A 15,437-nucleotide genomic window follows, 5' to 3' on the forward strand; every position below is an offset into this window, starting at 1 on the left:
TCATCCACATCACCAGCAGCCAAGCCAGCTCTCCATCTGACTCTCCTGCTCTGCATCTGGCTGACTCAAATGTTTACTCTGCAATTAAAACACAGCCTATAAAAGGCAATGGGTCGACTGCCAGACACTGACGAGGGGGTCGGAGCTGCAAGGAGAGCGGTTATAAATCGCTTTGATGCCGACCGTAGTCTGAAGGCCCAGATTCCTGAGCTGGAGGATTGGAGCTCAGTGAGTTCATCAGAAGACAGAGCCAGAAACACTGATGATTCATGGCCCTTTACTGCATCTCACTTGGAGAGCGGGTATTGTTCTGCTGCTCTGGAGAGAAAGGAGATGGCTGGCTTTCTGATTCCCCCCCCCCCCCCCCCCCCCCCAAAGTTTTCATTTGATCACCTCACAGAAAGCATGTCTAAAAGCTCCCAGTGTTCCCTTTTCTCTGCAGTTACTGATGATTTATCAGCACTCAACATGTGATGCTTCTGTAATTCAATTAGTTTCTAATACAGTGTAATTAGTGGCTTAGAGACAGTTAAATATAGTTTACAAAAGATAATATGTGATGTGGAATTGGATAATCTAATTAAGATTATTTATTCACTACTGACCTATTTCTTCTTTTTTAGATTTCTTGTCTGGAGTTTTACGTCTTATGCTCTGGTATATTGTTTTCTATTAGATAAAAATAAATATTTGTGAGGAAGTTTTCTTCACAGGCTCAAATTTTACAGCCAAATGTTTCAATGTCAGCAAAGAACAGAGGGATCTGCATTGCTTGGCTAATTTCCACACTTCATATTAATCGACTGGCTGAAATAGTGTTCACTTAAAGAAAATAACAGTATTTATGGCTATCAGTAAAGTGGGATTTTGGAAAAACACATTGGAAAAGTGATGAAACCAAAATTCCCTGTTATTCTGTCCACTTACTCCCATGAATAAAGAACCAAAGATCCCTGGATGCTGCTGCAAGGCTCAGCAGCACGATTGCCATAAAAGGTAGCTTGAGATCTTAACTGCATGTCTAATAACACTACCAGAAACGGATGAATTTCTTATTCCAGAAAGCAAAGCTGTAATAAAACAGCTTGCACATATAGCTCACATTCACACATGACTTATATTTTTAGATGGCGTGATTGTCAAATAAATGTATGGATTTGTCAGACAGCTTTTTAAAACCTGAGCCATTATGTTGGATTTTATGTCTCATATGCTGCATTTAAGATCTAGAATAAGGAAGATGATATATTTGTAGAAGTACATTTTTTTTTCATTCCTGTTGCTTAAAGCTCCAATCTGTAGCTATATAAAGTAGGCAGAAATACATAATGAAAATCACATAGACACACGATTTTCTTCCATCATGGATTTACTAAAAATATTAAAATACTGTACTATATATAGGGGATATACATTACTGGTATATCTATCAGCACCGCACTTTTACTTTTGAGTTCATTTTGATGCTATTATTTTTACCTTTTTTAATGTCCTGTTTTATTGCATTTTAATTAAGTAATAGTTAAATGTCACGCTAATTATTATTTCTACAACGTCGCATAAAGTATCGGGAGGGAGGCGACTCTCTCTCACACACACAGAGGCACACAAATCATTTGAAAGCTTCGAGTGTTACGTGTGTGAGAGGCGACAAAGGGACCAGTACGCGACCAGAAAAGCTCCCAGTATGAAAGGAAAAGTGGGATTGGAGAAGTGACGGTGACGTTATACTGCTGGAAAGAGAGGGAGGGAGGAAAGGGGAAGGCTGGACTCCATTAAGCCGAAGCCTGCGGGAAAACAGTTTGGGATACTTCACTTCTTCAGCGAGTTCTTCGGGGATTTCTTTCTTCTTTTTTATTCCTTTTACAGACTTTCTACATGATTTAAAGACGGGGGACTTATTCTCTACCGTGTAGACGACTGCTTCAGCGTTTTTTCGTCTTTGTGAAGGTGAGTGTTCAGAGTTAAATGCTGACCTCAAAGCTGTGCCCGTTCTCTGCTGTGAAATACATAAAAAGAAAACCTTTTTCTTTTTCCTCCTACAGCCTGTGCTGCGTTCAATAAAACGTTCAATATTAATAACTTTTCCGGCTAATTTAAGAGGCTTGTCTGCTTTTAGAGACACTTTCTTCTGAACTTACCGCTTTACGGACCGACTGCAATGTGCAACACGGGGCCGGGTAGTTTGTTGTACGAGCTCTGCTTACATAATTTCCCCCTCTCTGCCTATTTGTAAGGCTGCTTTTACCGTTATTTTTAACAGGTGAACCGGCACTTTTGTGTAAATAACCGCTGCCAAAGGCCTCTGGTTAACTTGTAGCCTGGGGACTATAGCCTTTGTTCTGTTTTTTATTGATTGGACGGCTGTTTTGATCTGTCGGACACTCTCCGATCAAGGAATGACAAATTGGCTATACTGTAACTTTTTGGCGGTCCTCCAACAGCAGAGCTCGTCTTCTTCCCAGCGAGAGATGTGGCGCGATGGAAAAACGGTTAATTCCGTCCTGCTTCACTTAATCATTCTCCAAGGGTCAAATGTTCACCACAACTGTCAGAACTACAGCTTTGCCATAAGCGTGGAAGTGTTTTCAAGAAGTAATTAAAAAGTGGCTGAATGGGGGTTAACTATTATACCAACATTCAGATGTTTGTGGCAATCGGTAAATTCTTTAATCACAGAAGGTAACACTTCCCACAGTGACCTTGCACACTCCACTGGAAACACTGTATCCTGGATTTCCCCACAATGTGCACCAATTGTATCTCAAAATACCCCCTGTCCCTTGTAAATGCCTGTGTTGTTCACCCTAATGACATGATAATGTCATAATTGAAAGCACAGTAGGTTTGTGCTTTCAAGAAATGAGCAAGTAACATGTTTTTAGTAAACTACTAAAGTAAATGTACCCATGCTAAGGAAATCAGCCTTCTGTTTGAGGCATCTAACAGGCTTCTTACTCAAGGTCTTGAAAGCATGCATTGGGGGTTGCGACACATGCATTTACTTACAGTGGCCAAAATGCTTCTCTTCACATCAGTGTGACAAAGGTTAGATAAGACCTTTGCCCCCCTCTCTCTTCCAGTCCCTCAAACTTTGGCTCTGTTTGGCAGGATGGCGCTGGATGGGATCCGGATGCCCGATGGCTGCTATGCCGACGGGACGTGGGAGTTGAAGATTCATGTCACCGACCTCTACAGGGACGTGTCGCTGAGGGTCACTGGGGAAATCCACATCGGTGGAGTCATGCTCAAACTGGTGGAGAAGTTAGGTATGCGAGTGTGCTGCTTGCTGGAGTGGTTGTGACTATTTTAATCAGCTAATCTAAAGTGTAATAAACAGGCACCGCGTGGTCTTAACACAAGAAAGCAATCCACAGTCAATAAGCAGATACATAATTAGATGTATTCCTGTTGTAATAAACCTTTCCTTGTGTCATCCTGCCACTGGTGAATTTCTGACGTGTGGCTGATTTGTGTTATCTGTTCATGTTTGCTGGGCAGTAAATACTACTTCTCTTCAAATTAGATGTGAGCATCCACACAGAAACACAGCTCTTCTTGTGAAAGCACAAAGTCTATATGGGCAAAGCTTAAAAGTATGGATTTAGGAATCAGAAGGAAAGTCAGAGGAAGGGGATCAGTTTAGAGTCTGGACACAGTTTGCTATTGTTTTTGAAAATAAAGGGCAGCCTGTTGGTTCGCCTGTGCAAATTGCTTAATGAGAATAAAAGTTGCTTGCAACCAGCTCAAACGGGGCTTAATGTTGCTCTTTGTTACCCTGCAGCATATATGGGTCAGTAACCCAAGGTATAAAATGAACCATACACTGTTTCCCTCCCCCCACTCTTTCATGAACTGTTGTGTAGCTGCAGTTATGCACTTGACAAGTTTGGGTGAAAGTAAGCATAAGAGTCTTCTGTTCCAGCCACTTGAACACAGCCCTGTTTCATGCAGTCTGCAGAAAGGTCAGTAGCGGTGGTGGTTGCAGTGCCATTTGGGAGTGACAGTTTGTTGTGTGTTGACGACGCTTGAATGCTCAGAATTCCTGCAGCGCTCCAAGGTTTTATTCCCTGCCCATGGTACTGTTTTTAGCTCTCCTGTTAGAGCTCCACATAATTGAGGTCTTTGTTCGCTGTGGTCGACTGTGCGGAGTGGCATCTCTGCTAGGAGAGGGAAGTGTTGCTGACGAGCGTGGGACGAGATGAATTCATTGGTCTTTCTGCTCAAGGCATGGCTTTGTCACTTTCTCTGAGTTAACTTTTCTTCACCTTCTTGGCCATGTAGTGTACTGAAAGCACATCAAACATTTGTTGGTGTTTGTGCGTCATTACGTTTCATACATGGGATATGATAGGTTTATATCGTAACATAAAAGGTGTTTTAGGTTAGACCAGTTTTATTACAGTTAAATCATCATGTATCAGAGGCCGCATCAAGGCTGATTGTCTATCTTTTGTTTTCACCATCTCTAATTTCTGTTTTCCTGTTTGTAAGGATGTTGTCATTGATGACTTATTCTTTTATTCTTCTAATCTCCTAAAGAATCCAGTGACTTGAGGTCTTCACGTCCACAACTGAAAATAGTTTTGATTTGTTAAGCTTGATGTTGGCTGTAAAATAGGAGGAGGTGGGTTCACATATTTGTTTGTGCCTTTGTCACATCCCATCAAACAATAAAAAAGTGCTGTAGCTTCAGCCTTGTTTACATTCATAAAATATATTGGAATCTTTTCCATACTGTCATGTTGCAAGCAACCTTTTTGCAGTTAATTTGGCTTACTCAAGTATACTTCAAGGTAGAGCAGAGCTTGTGTAGTAGCATTAAATTGCTTTCTGATGGTTTGATGTTTTTGTGCTTTCTAACATGTTTATGGAGACTGTTGGGACTTTCTTCTATCCCTAAACACGAGTTTGTTTTCCACTGTAATCATTAACCAATAGACAGTATAAGTTATCCACATGACTGCACTTTGCAGGACAGCATGCACTATTAATGTCACACAGAATTTTGGCTGCTTTGAACACGCACTTCTTATCTTAGTTGAAGTTTTGTTACTGTGTTGGTGTACAATATGAATTGTTTGTTCAAATTACATTCTGAGTTTGGGGGAAATGAAAAGCAAGACGTTTTCAGTAACCTGTTTCCATATCTCGCAGCTCTCGGTAGTGAGAGTGCTGCGTACTAAACACCCTTCAAGTGTTGTCGGGTACTCGCTGTTGGATTTGCTGGTGGCTTGGTCGTAGTGGTTATACATAGATGGCATTTCTCACATGGTGCTTTGAGAAAGAACACAGGTGTAAGAGTGTTTGCAAGCAAGGCCTCTGTCTCACACTCCCTCCTCTTTTCGTATTTTGGTCTTTTGCATTTTAAAATGAAGGAACCACCTTTTGACTCAGTTTTTTCAGCTGCTTTCCACAATGATGATAGCACTGTTTTGTTTGCTGTCAGCACCATTTGTTAATATGTGTGATAGGGTATATTTGCACACACAGTACGTATAATAGTTTTATGAGCGTGTTTGTGTGTGTTGTCTGCCTGTTATGCAAAGAACAACAGGCTATACATTTGTTCCTATTAGTAGTATTTGTCCATGTGTTTCCACATGCGAGTATGGTTGTGTGGGTTGGTGGGTGTGTGTCAACCGCATGCATCCTGCTTTCATCATTCAACCCTTCCTCTGTGCTGCAGGTCTCCCATCCACAGTGCAGGCTCAGATGGCCTTCGATAATGGATTAAATAGACAAATGCCAGGAAGGCACTCCGCTATTGATCACAGCAGCGGACACTGCTTCCATTTCCCTGCAAAACTCCAGGAGAGCAGTATTTAAAGCCAGCTGATTAACCAACCCCTCGTCCCTTGCTCTTATAATCCTTTCATCCTGCCATTGTGCTCAATCATTGGCGCTTTCTCTGACTTTGTTGATGTTTTCTAAAAGTGCTGCACTCCTCTCTAAAAGGCAATTCTGCGCCATTTAGGAGGCAAAACAAGTATTGTACAAACAACATTAGGAAGTTGTGCAGCTTTTAGTTTGGGTAAACTGGGGTAAAGTGCATAATCGATTAATGTTTTAGAAGTGGCAGGCCTATACTCTATACAACTTCCTCTCCCTCGCTTTCTACTCTAATTTCTTCTTCTTTGCTGGAAAAAAATATATAGTTTCATCTTTTTCCCGCAAAGAAGAAGAAATTAGAGTAGAAAGCGAGGGAGAGGAAGTTGTATAGAGTATAGGCCTGAACTGTCTCTCCTGTTGCTGTCTGTCCTCATTGTGACGTTAGCTACGCTGCTAAAATTCCATAAAAGTCTTCGACGAAGCAGGAAATGACTCCAAAGGTTTGGCATGCTGCTCTGGTCGCTGCCGTCATTGCTGGAGTCTTTGCTGCCTGCTTCAACCACCTACTGCTCTGTTTCTGTCTTTTCCTTTCTCCATGTTTCGCTCTGACTTCACCCTCTTTTCTCTGTTCCACTTTTTTCAAATATATTTTGATTATTGTGTCTGAATATTCAAAACCATCCGCTTCTCTGGCGTAGCAAGGCTTAATAATCAATAGCAAACACAGAGGTACACAGGTTTGTTCATTTACACTGACTGTTAAGTGTTACAAAAATAGAGCTTGCATATTTTTGAGAGTTAATGTGATTGTTTCCAGTGAGTGACCTGCAGTTTTTGGATCCCTCACCACAAACCCACCACAGAAAACCTTTGCTGCATGTCCTCAATGCATTTGTGATGATCACCATGTTCTTTTTTTGTTAAGTGTTGAATTAGGATTGATTTGCAAGTGACTGTAATGTTTGCATTGAACAAATTTGGTTTTCAAGATAATACTTTATTTGGTCAGCTATTTAACTTTGGTGTCTTTAATAAAACTGATCTTGCCGCTGCTGCAGGTTGTGGTGACCAGAAGGCCCTGGTTTAAGACAGTGGTGTCCAGGTTTCATTGGGAAACAGCTGCCGTTTAGCACAGGATGTTGACCTTCCGCTATGGTTTTTCTTTTTTAAATGCACCTTCTCCTGCCTGTGTGCCTTGCATCCTCGCCTTGGGCTGAGGAGAGAGAGATGGGTCTGCAATATCAGTTATAGCTTTCCCGAGGAGAGCGAACACATCTCTCACATCTTTTACTTTTATTACAGTACACAAAGGACAACACTGACAGGTGGTTATAACCACCTGTGTTCTGTTTTCTATCATCGTGACCCGACACACGGTTTAAACAAATTGCTATACTTAATGAGACTCATTGATTGTGGCTGTGGAGCCTTTCGAAAGGTCTGCCCTCATGAAGTGAGAAATGGCCTGGCAGGCTGTGTGTTCATCTTACTGTCTAATCTCTCTGGCAGGAAGTACTTATCCTAAGTGGTGGTCCTGCCCAGGCTAGAGCTTTCCTGTTTCACCAGTAAGATGCTGTGATTGTGTTGCTCTGTACTTAGACTTGCAAATGTGATCATATGCTGGCCATTGGTCAGTATAATTCTATACATACTCTGTGTTGGCCATATATAGAAGTGTTTGGCAGCCCAATTAGGTCTGCTGAGCTACTTCTTTTTTTCTTTTTTCCTTTTAATATTCAGCTGATTATACAGCTGAAGTTGATGCAACCAGAATCTCATGAGTGCTAGGTTCAGAGCTTGAGCTATTAGTGGATTAATTTAATAATGATTCATTTAATGCTATCAAGATTATGATTTACCCACTGAAAATGGCTGGTAATCTGATCCCCTTTACAAATGTAGATTTGAAAAGTGCACCATTATCCAGTTGGATTTTAATATCATTGTTTTCCATTGCCTTCTCTCTGTAAGCACTTGTATGAAAGGACTGCTGTTTGTTATGGATGATTTAATTAATTATGTTTGGCATCTGAAACATGCACCGGAACAAAATATTATTGGCTCCTCTGCGACACTGATGCCAGGTTGTTGTTTTTTTTGCCCCCCCCCCGACCTTTCTGTAGTACAAACAGCACAAAGGATCCAGTGGAAGGAAATGTTAGCGCTCCACATTGTTGTTGTAACACCACACACCTGTGTGTCAATGGAGTAAACTGATCTGGAGTTTTTGTTCTGCTTCTCAGCCCACATTCATTCATTTTAAAGCTGTCCCCACCTCTTTTTTTCCCCTCTGCTCTCCCATTCATAGAGAAAAGTTTTGTTTCAGTGATCAAATCATCTGAAATAAGAGTTTCTTAGCTGCCTCCAGTATTTAGAACTTTCACTTTGGTATGTTTGTTCTCCTGAGAATTTCTCATGATGTTGCAATATAGTTTTTTGCCATCCAAATCACAGGGGCATCAGCGGGCCAGCTTATCACAGTCCTGAAGGCACGTCTGGTAGGTTTCATACATGGAGGACAAATGAGTATTGTGTATCTGTTCCACTGATCTTAGTCCCAGAGTAACTTTGTAATGTCATTATTCCACCGGGTCCCTGAACACTTAATTGCATAAAGCTGTGTTAGGGTGGAGGAGGAGTACCCTCACTGTTTTGCTGTGTTTGGATTATGACACAAATGGATACAAACTATCTGTCTCTAAGGAGTTTTCCTTTAATAGCCCTCTGGCCTTTCCTAATGTATCAAAGCCAGCGCTGTTACACCCTTTTTACTCCTATCAGTAAATTTCATGTTAGGATATCTCATTCAATGTTATAAAAGCCTAGTTCAGCAGCTCTTACACTACCATCTTACGTGTAGGCCTCCATATTGTCTTCTTCATTTATAGTTGAAGCTGCTTGATCTTGTCCTGCAGAGTTGTAAGTTGCTGAGATGAGACTGGGATGTAAAACTGTAAGGCCTTGATTTCACTTCATGTGTCAGCGAGGGTCTGCTTGGTTTCTGAGTGACCTAAATTTCATCATTAGGCAGTGAGCACGAGGGGTAATATTAAATGGGCTACTTACGTGGCACTTTTCTAAGTGAAATTCACCCATTTACACATACACATTCATGCAAGTGCTTTTTCCCTATATGCCTAAACACTTTTAACCTAAAGCCTAGGTTTTACCGCATTGCAGCGATAGACATCTAGATACACGACAGACGAGTAGCCATTTGGGTAAGCAGGAATTATACTTTCCACATCCGGGAGTCTGCTAGGGTCCACTTTGGTCCCAGTGGCGTAAATTTTGAAATCAACGAGCTGGGGTTTATGCAGACTTTAATGTGACCATGACTCGTTCGCAGAAAATTTACATTACAATGCTCCAACTATGCATTCTCATCAGGTGGAGGACCTCAAGCGTACGTCAAACAAGTATAACAGCAATGACTACTTGATCATTGTTGTTGTTGCATCTGCAGTGGAGTCTAATCTAGGCGTTATATGTCTTTTGATGTACGCTCGAAGACCACTGCCTGGGGCACATGCGTAGTTTGTGTATTCTAATGTAAATTCTACATGGACGAGTTGGTGTGGTCACAGAAAACAGGCAGGCACAAGGACTGTCTGATGACAAAATTTATGTCTCTGGGACCTGAGTCGATCATGAAGATCTTACAGACACAGATAGTATAATTGCTGCTTAACATTCACACACTTTTATTTCATTGGAGGCAATTTGTGGCTCAATATCGCCCAAGGATTCTTCAACTTTAAGGTTGGCGAAGCCAGGTATTGAACCACCATCCTTCCCATCAGTAGACCTGACCGTGATGCCTGCCAATTATATGCGACTCTGGGGTCTTTTCTATAGATTGTGTAATGGTTCACACGCGCTGCAGGCAGTGTACTTCAAAGAAGTACAATAGGAGTAAGTACTTGGGTGTGCTATTCATGTCTATATATAATCAAAGGTTAACTGAAGCAAAAAAACTATCCTGGCTGAAATCGTATCTGAAATCTTATTTGAACTTGTTATTTTCAACTGAAATCATAACAACAGACGCGGCCAGTTTCCTGTTTGCAGGAGAGACCAGCTTGGTCTGGTTTTAGCTGCTGCTGACAAATGCTGGGGCTCATGAATCTGTGGCTGTTTCATTATAAAAGTATTATTACTGTGATGTGTTCACACCCACGACCCTAAGTGGGGTAAGTTTCCATGGATAGATGGAAAGTCCAAAGTGTTCTGCACCAACACTGGTAAAACATGTTAACAGAGACAAGTTACTGTACTGTTCTTTTAGACAGTGTCACTGCCAATTAAACTTTAAGCCAACGATAAAAAAAGAGTTCAGTAAATGTAAACCTTAATAAAGCTAGCAGCCATGAAAATGCAGGGTAGATCTTTTTCCTTCGGTGATTACAGACCAGTTCTTAAAGGCCACTGTTGTGGTCATTTTCCTCCTTTTTAAAGTAAAACTTGTTATTGTCTAGCAATTTTGGTTGAATGAAAGGGTGTTGACCAAACAACCAACCAGATTACCTCTGTACCTTGTACACAAGCGTTCAAGTATATACCAGCCTAATGTGAAAACCCAGAGGGCCTGTTTATGCTTGAAAAGATGTAGTTTGTAGCATGTGATGTAGGTGGGAAGACAAAAGACTAAAGACCTTTAAAGGCGTGGTGAAACCGTCATGAAGATGACGTCAGTAATGGTATAGTTTCGAGTGTTGTTGTGTAAATAGGAGTCTTCTAGGCTGGGTGTGTGTGTTGGGGGGATTTATAAATTCCAAAATACATCAGAATGCACTTAAATGGTTTTTGGGCACTGTGTGTATTGCATATTTCTTTCCTTTGATAAATGGCATGTTTGAGGTATTGGAAGAATTCTGTGTTACGTAACAAGAGGCTGAAGTAATCTCAGCTAATTTAACTTAGCCTGTCAATGGAAAGCACTGCAGTTTTAACAGTGTTGCTTTGTGAATAGCAAAGGGATTAACACTGCATGTTTGTCTTATTAACTTTACACTTTTCTTAGTTGTGTATCACATGGAACATGTGCATCGTGTGGCTGTCTTCTGATGTGTAGTGATTAACACTGTTTACAACTCCATACATTGTCTTTAACACCAGCTGCTGAATTCATTGTATCGCTTTGATCTTTAAATACAATCCACCGTGACTTTGTCTGATGCCCTGCATACAGATACTGTCATCACCTCTCTTTTTAACCTGTTGTGCACATGTTGGCTATCTGATGTTGATGCTATCCAGCGTGACCGTACGAGCTACAAAGAACCTAAAAGCCATTTGCTGTAACTCTATTTTAGTGCATTGCAGTTGTTGGCTGTATCTTTGCTTGTCAATACCAACCTTCACCCTGCTTTAGATGTGGAATATATTTAGAAGGGCTTTCTCTTTGTACAGGGGGAGAAAGTGTGGGTGTGTGTGTGAGATATAAGGCTGACGAACCTGCTGCACTGTCTTTGTTGTGTATGAAAACAAATTGTCACCCTGCACCACTTCCCCGTGGCGTCAGCCAGAAGTCACCAAGGAAACTGCATGACCGAGCTAATTTTTATCAGCAGCTTAAAAAAAAAAAGATACAATCTTGCACTGCGTGGCTTTGGATATCACTGACAGCTAACAGATTTGTTGTGATAGCCACAATCATTTTGTTCTTTGCTAACACAAGAAATAGTCTAGAGCTGTAACCATGTCTTCTCTTAAATCATCTCCATCAGTGAAGCTAGAAATGAGCCTGGATTTTGCTTTAGGCAACAGCTGACTGTCACTGTGCTGGTTGAAACCCAATAAAGAGAGGGCATGAGTCACTGAGTCCACAGAGACCACATCTAAGAATGACTTGTGTGGTTTTTTTGTTGTTGTTGTTGGCGTCCCATCTACTGTAGAGCTGCAACAATTAGGTAATAGGTTGTTCATCTAGTGATCAATAGAAAAATAATCAGCTATTTTCAGATCATTTATGTTTTGAAAATTCCGTCCTTTGTGGGCTTTTCCTGCTCTTTTCAGTCTTATTTGTTGGTAAATTGGTTTGTTAATGGAAGAAAATTGGCCGTTTCATCATTTCAGGTTGAGCTTCAAGAAACTGAGAGAGACACTTTGTGACATTTTAAAGACTAGCTGATTAGTTCAGAAAATAAATATAACTGTTAGCTGAAAACATGGTCACATGATTGCAGAACTGCTGGTTGTTTTTTTTGTCGTCATTCTGTACATTTTAGAAATATAGAAGCATTATTCCAATTGAGAATTGGTTTCCATTGATCAGATAAGATTTATTTATGAGCTTATGACATTGTTCTGCAACAGATGCAAACATGAATGTTTTAGTTTTTGGAGGCATGAGGACAATCGAAGATGTTTCTGTATATTTAGTGTTTTTCACAGATAGACCTTCATTTTGAAATTCCTCTTCCTGATGCTTCCTATCACTTGTCCTCTCACATTGTGTCCCTAGACAGAGCTCCTCCCCGTCCTCTGCTCATCCTCTTCCACTCCTCCTTTCCATGACCTTTCTCTCATTCCCTTTTTCTCATGCTTTTCTCTGTTGTCCCGTCCTCTCCCCCTCACAGACGGGCTCTCTACACACAGTCACTTAATATAAACTGCACCGATGCTGACTAAAAGAAAATGGATGAAGAGGCAGGATGTAGAAGGGAGTGGCAGTTCAAGCCCTTTAGAGTACAATTTTAGCATTGTCTGTCTGTTGTCTTTTTTGCTAAATGCCTCCTAAAACAATGGCATTATTAATCCGTCCTCTTCTTTTTCTAAACCAGTAATTCTGGTTGTGGTATCTGGTGCACAAAGCAGAGGAAGTGGTCTTGGTTGAAAGCTGCGGCAGTAAGGGTGACGAATGGGGAAAGAAGTTGGTTGGGCACAATTTATGAATTAATTTCGCTTGTTAAATCATGAACACGCACATAACACAGGGAGCTAATTTAGTTAGTGCATGCATAAGAAGACCACCCTCCCCTAGACTAATACCCACACCTCCTCACACATACTCTGTATCATCTGTCATATCCTGCAGAGGTCATAAAACACGGTTTTCCCATTCTCTTTCCCCTCCTCATGTCATTCAAGCTGTACACATGCGCACGTGCGCGCGCACACACACACACACACACACACACACACACACACACACACACACACACACACATCATTCTGTTAAGGCGCTGTGGGTCCACATTTAATGCAGCCAATTACTTAGGCCCCCCATTCCTCTGGCTGCTGTATTACGTCAGGCTTGGCAGACTGCATTTTTAGCTGGTAGATGCCATTGGCCCTCCCTCTATCTGTGGATTGAGTTACCATGTTACAGCTTTAAGAGTCCAATGGAGGCCTGCCCGAGCTGCCCTTATCCAATCACGACACATCGACCCACTGCGTAATGATACAAGCAACGAGACGGTAAAGTCGTGTCCAGGAAGGTTTTGGCATAAGATGGCAACAAAGAAACAGAAGCAGGGGCCGTAGAGAGCTTCTTGAGGGTAGCTGAGACCAGCCAAAAAGTGCACTCATGTCTTGCCACAGATTGTATGGTGGTCATGCATGCCGAGTATAAGGATATTTCTATAGAATGTGGTCTGTGGTGAAGACCTGAGTGCCAAACGTTAATGCTAGTTGTTCTGCAGGGCTCCCAGACACCAGAAATTACAAGGTTGAAAGAGGAAAAACTGTGAGCAGAGTTATGAAAATACATTCAGGATTATTTTCAGATTTTCTCTCTGTGCTCCCTCTCATTATTTCAGCCTTTAATAGCTGTAGAAGACTTAAGGGAGCAGTTTCTCTAAAGGTAGCATATGAAGTTGTTATCTGCACAGCTGAGGCATCAGAACTGCTTGATGACAGCTAGACCCCATGCTGCTAAAGCAACTCTCACAGGGCTTCAGAAAGCCTGGAATGTTTTCACTCAAGTACCAAGTGTTTGCCCACTGGAGTAAACAGTGCCAACAGCCTGACAAACAACCCCTCCCCAGGAGAATTCACAGAGCCCTAGGCTTTCACAATGCCATCTGCATTGACATGCTGGTGGCCACTCTTTTCCTTAAACTTGTTCTCCCCATCTCTTGTAATCCTTTCCTCAGCCCAGTTTGCTTTACTCACATCTCAGCAGTCTTGCTTCCTTGGTCTAAGGAGAGACAATCTGTTGTTTCACTTCCTCACCCACTAATCCCATTCATTCAGCTTTTAGGCAGAGTCCGCAGGAGTGTGTCAACAGTGTGTATAGATGCCTGTATGTAAAGGTCGTGGAAAACAACAGCAGCACATGGAAACAAAAGCCCACCATGGTGGCACCAAACTGTTTGACTGACAGAGAAGGTCGCAAAGAGAAACATTCAAGATCATCTTTGCAGTCTTTCACTTTGATGTACTTTTCAATTTATAGAATGAATTACCAGCAAACATCAACATTATAAAGGGAAAATGGATGTGAGGTTTTGCGCTGTTCTGTGTGTAACTGCTGCTTGCTCACAGTGTACTTGAAGGTAATTGCAATCCATTATGGCTCCAGTTTGTGCATTATTACCTGTGTCCTTCCTCGTGTCATAACAGCAGAAGATGTAATGAGCTGACGACGTATTCTCTCCTGTGCTACCAGCCTTGAATGCAAACTAGGTCGGTGTCCTTAATGAGGAAGAAAGCACATATTTTTTTCCATTAATGTACAGACTCGATAATTCATTGAATTAGAGTTAGTTGAGATTAAATAGCACAATTGGAAGCTTCATAGGGGTATTTTGTGGTAAAACCTTTCCCTTAGTCTGCATATGTAAACTTTACTGAGCTTTTGTATTTTCTAACTGAAACCTGAATCATGATGTGCCAATATACTGCATTTGCACTATATTCCTGTGATCTGACTATTGGTTTCTTATCTTTGTAGGGATATCAAACGTCTGTCTGACAATAGGTTGTTGACGAGCATACAGACCTTTTTCAAACACCCTCACTGACCCCGCAGTATCAGTATCGAATGATTTGATTAAACGGTGACTGAGCAAACTGACGTCTCTGTCTGGGCAATGACTCACTAAGAGCATAGAGAGACTCAGAGTGAGACTGAGAATAAGCTGGAGAAACAGTGAAGAGGTATGTGGGTGGAGGAAATGAGACCGATCTGGGAAATGCCTTCCTGAAATAATGTCGGGATAATGACATCACTACTCGGGGGACATCTGAAAGTAGTCAAAAAAAAACTTCAGGCTTATTCACGTCATCTCAACTATCAGTCTGCTAACAAGACTGTTAAATTTTACTCTTGATCATAAAGGAACACGTGCACAGTGTGGGGTACATAAATAGCCGGTTGGTATTTTAAACACCGTGTAAAGTTATGAGCCTTTGAGCTAACCGCTTAACTTGCGTGGCTAATTTGTGAATGTATCCCAGTCACTGATGAATCGCATTAATACATGAGAACAATGGTTTTAACAGAGCTACCACTATGTCTGTGAATATTCGGTTTTGCTCACCACTTTGATTTGCAATTCAAATAGAGCTTCAGCACATTGCTGAGCTGCTCACATACAGACGAGAACCAGGTGATCTGCAAAACAGATGCTTTGAGTTCCCTCAAATCCCTGTGGTTT

The 15,437-nt window shown here is 41.4% G+C and overlaps 1 protein-coding gene across 4 annotated transcripts in view; it reads left to right on the top strand.

Moving 5' to 3' along the window:
• Positions 1-1,649: 1,649 nt before the first annotated feature.
• The window catches only part of fermt2 (FERM domain containing kindlin 2), a 37,015-nt gene continuing 23,227 nt past the window's right edge, over positions 1,650-15,437 (top strand). For 3 of the 4 annotated variants that reach the window (XM_026151090.1, XM_026151091.1, XM_026151092.1), the window contains exons 1-2: positions 1,650-1,950; positions 3,112-3,269. In XM_026151090.1, the coding sequence (XP_026006875.1) occupies positions 3,113-3,269 (157 nt within the window). In that variant the 5' untranslated portion in view covers positions 1,650-1,950; position 3,112. The remainder of the gene's footprint in view (positions 1,951-3,111; positions 3,270-15,437) is intronic. The other variant, XM_026151093.1, reaches the window with a different exon arrangement.

The sequence above is a fragment of the Astatotilapia calliptera genome, chromosome 19 (assembly GCF_900246225.1).
Source record: "Astatotilapia calliptera chromosome 19, fAstCal1.2, whole genome shotgun sequence".
Taxonomy (NCBI): domain Eukaryota; kingdom Metazoa; phylum Chordata; class Actinopteri; order Cichliformes; family Cichlidae; genus Astatotilapia; species Astatotilapia calliptera.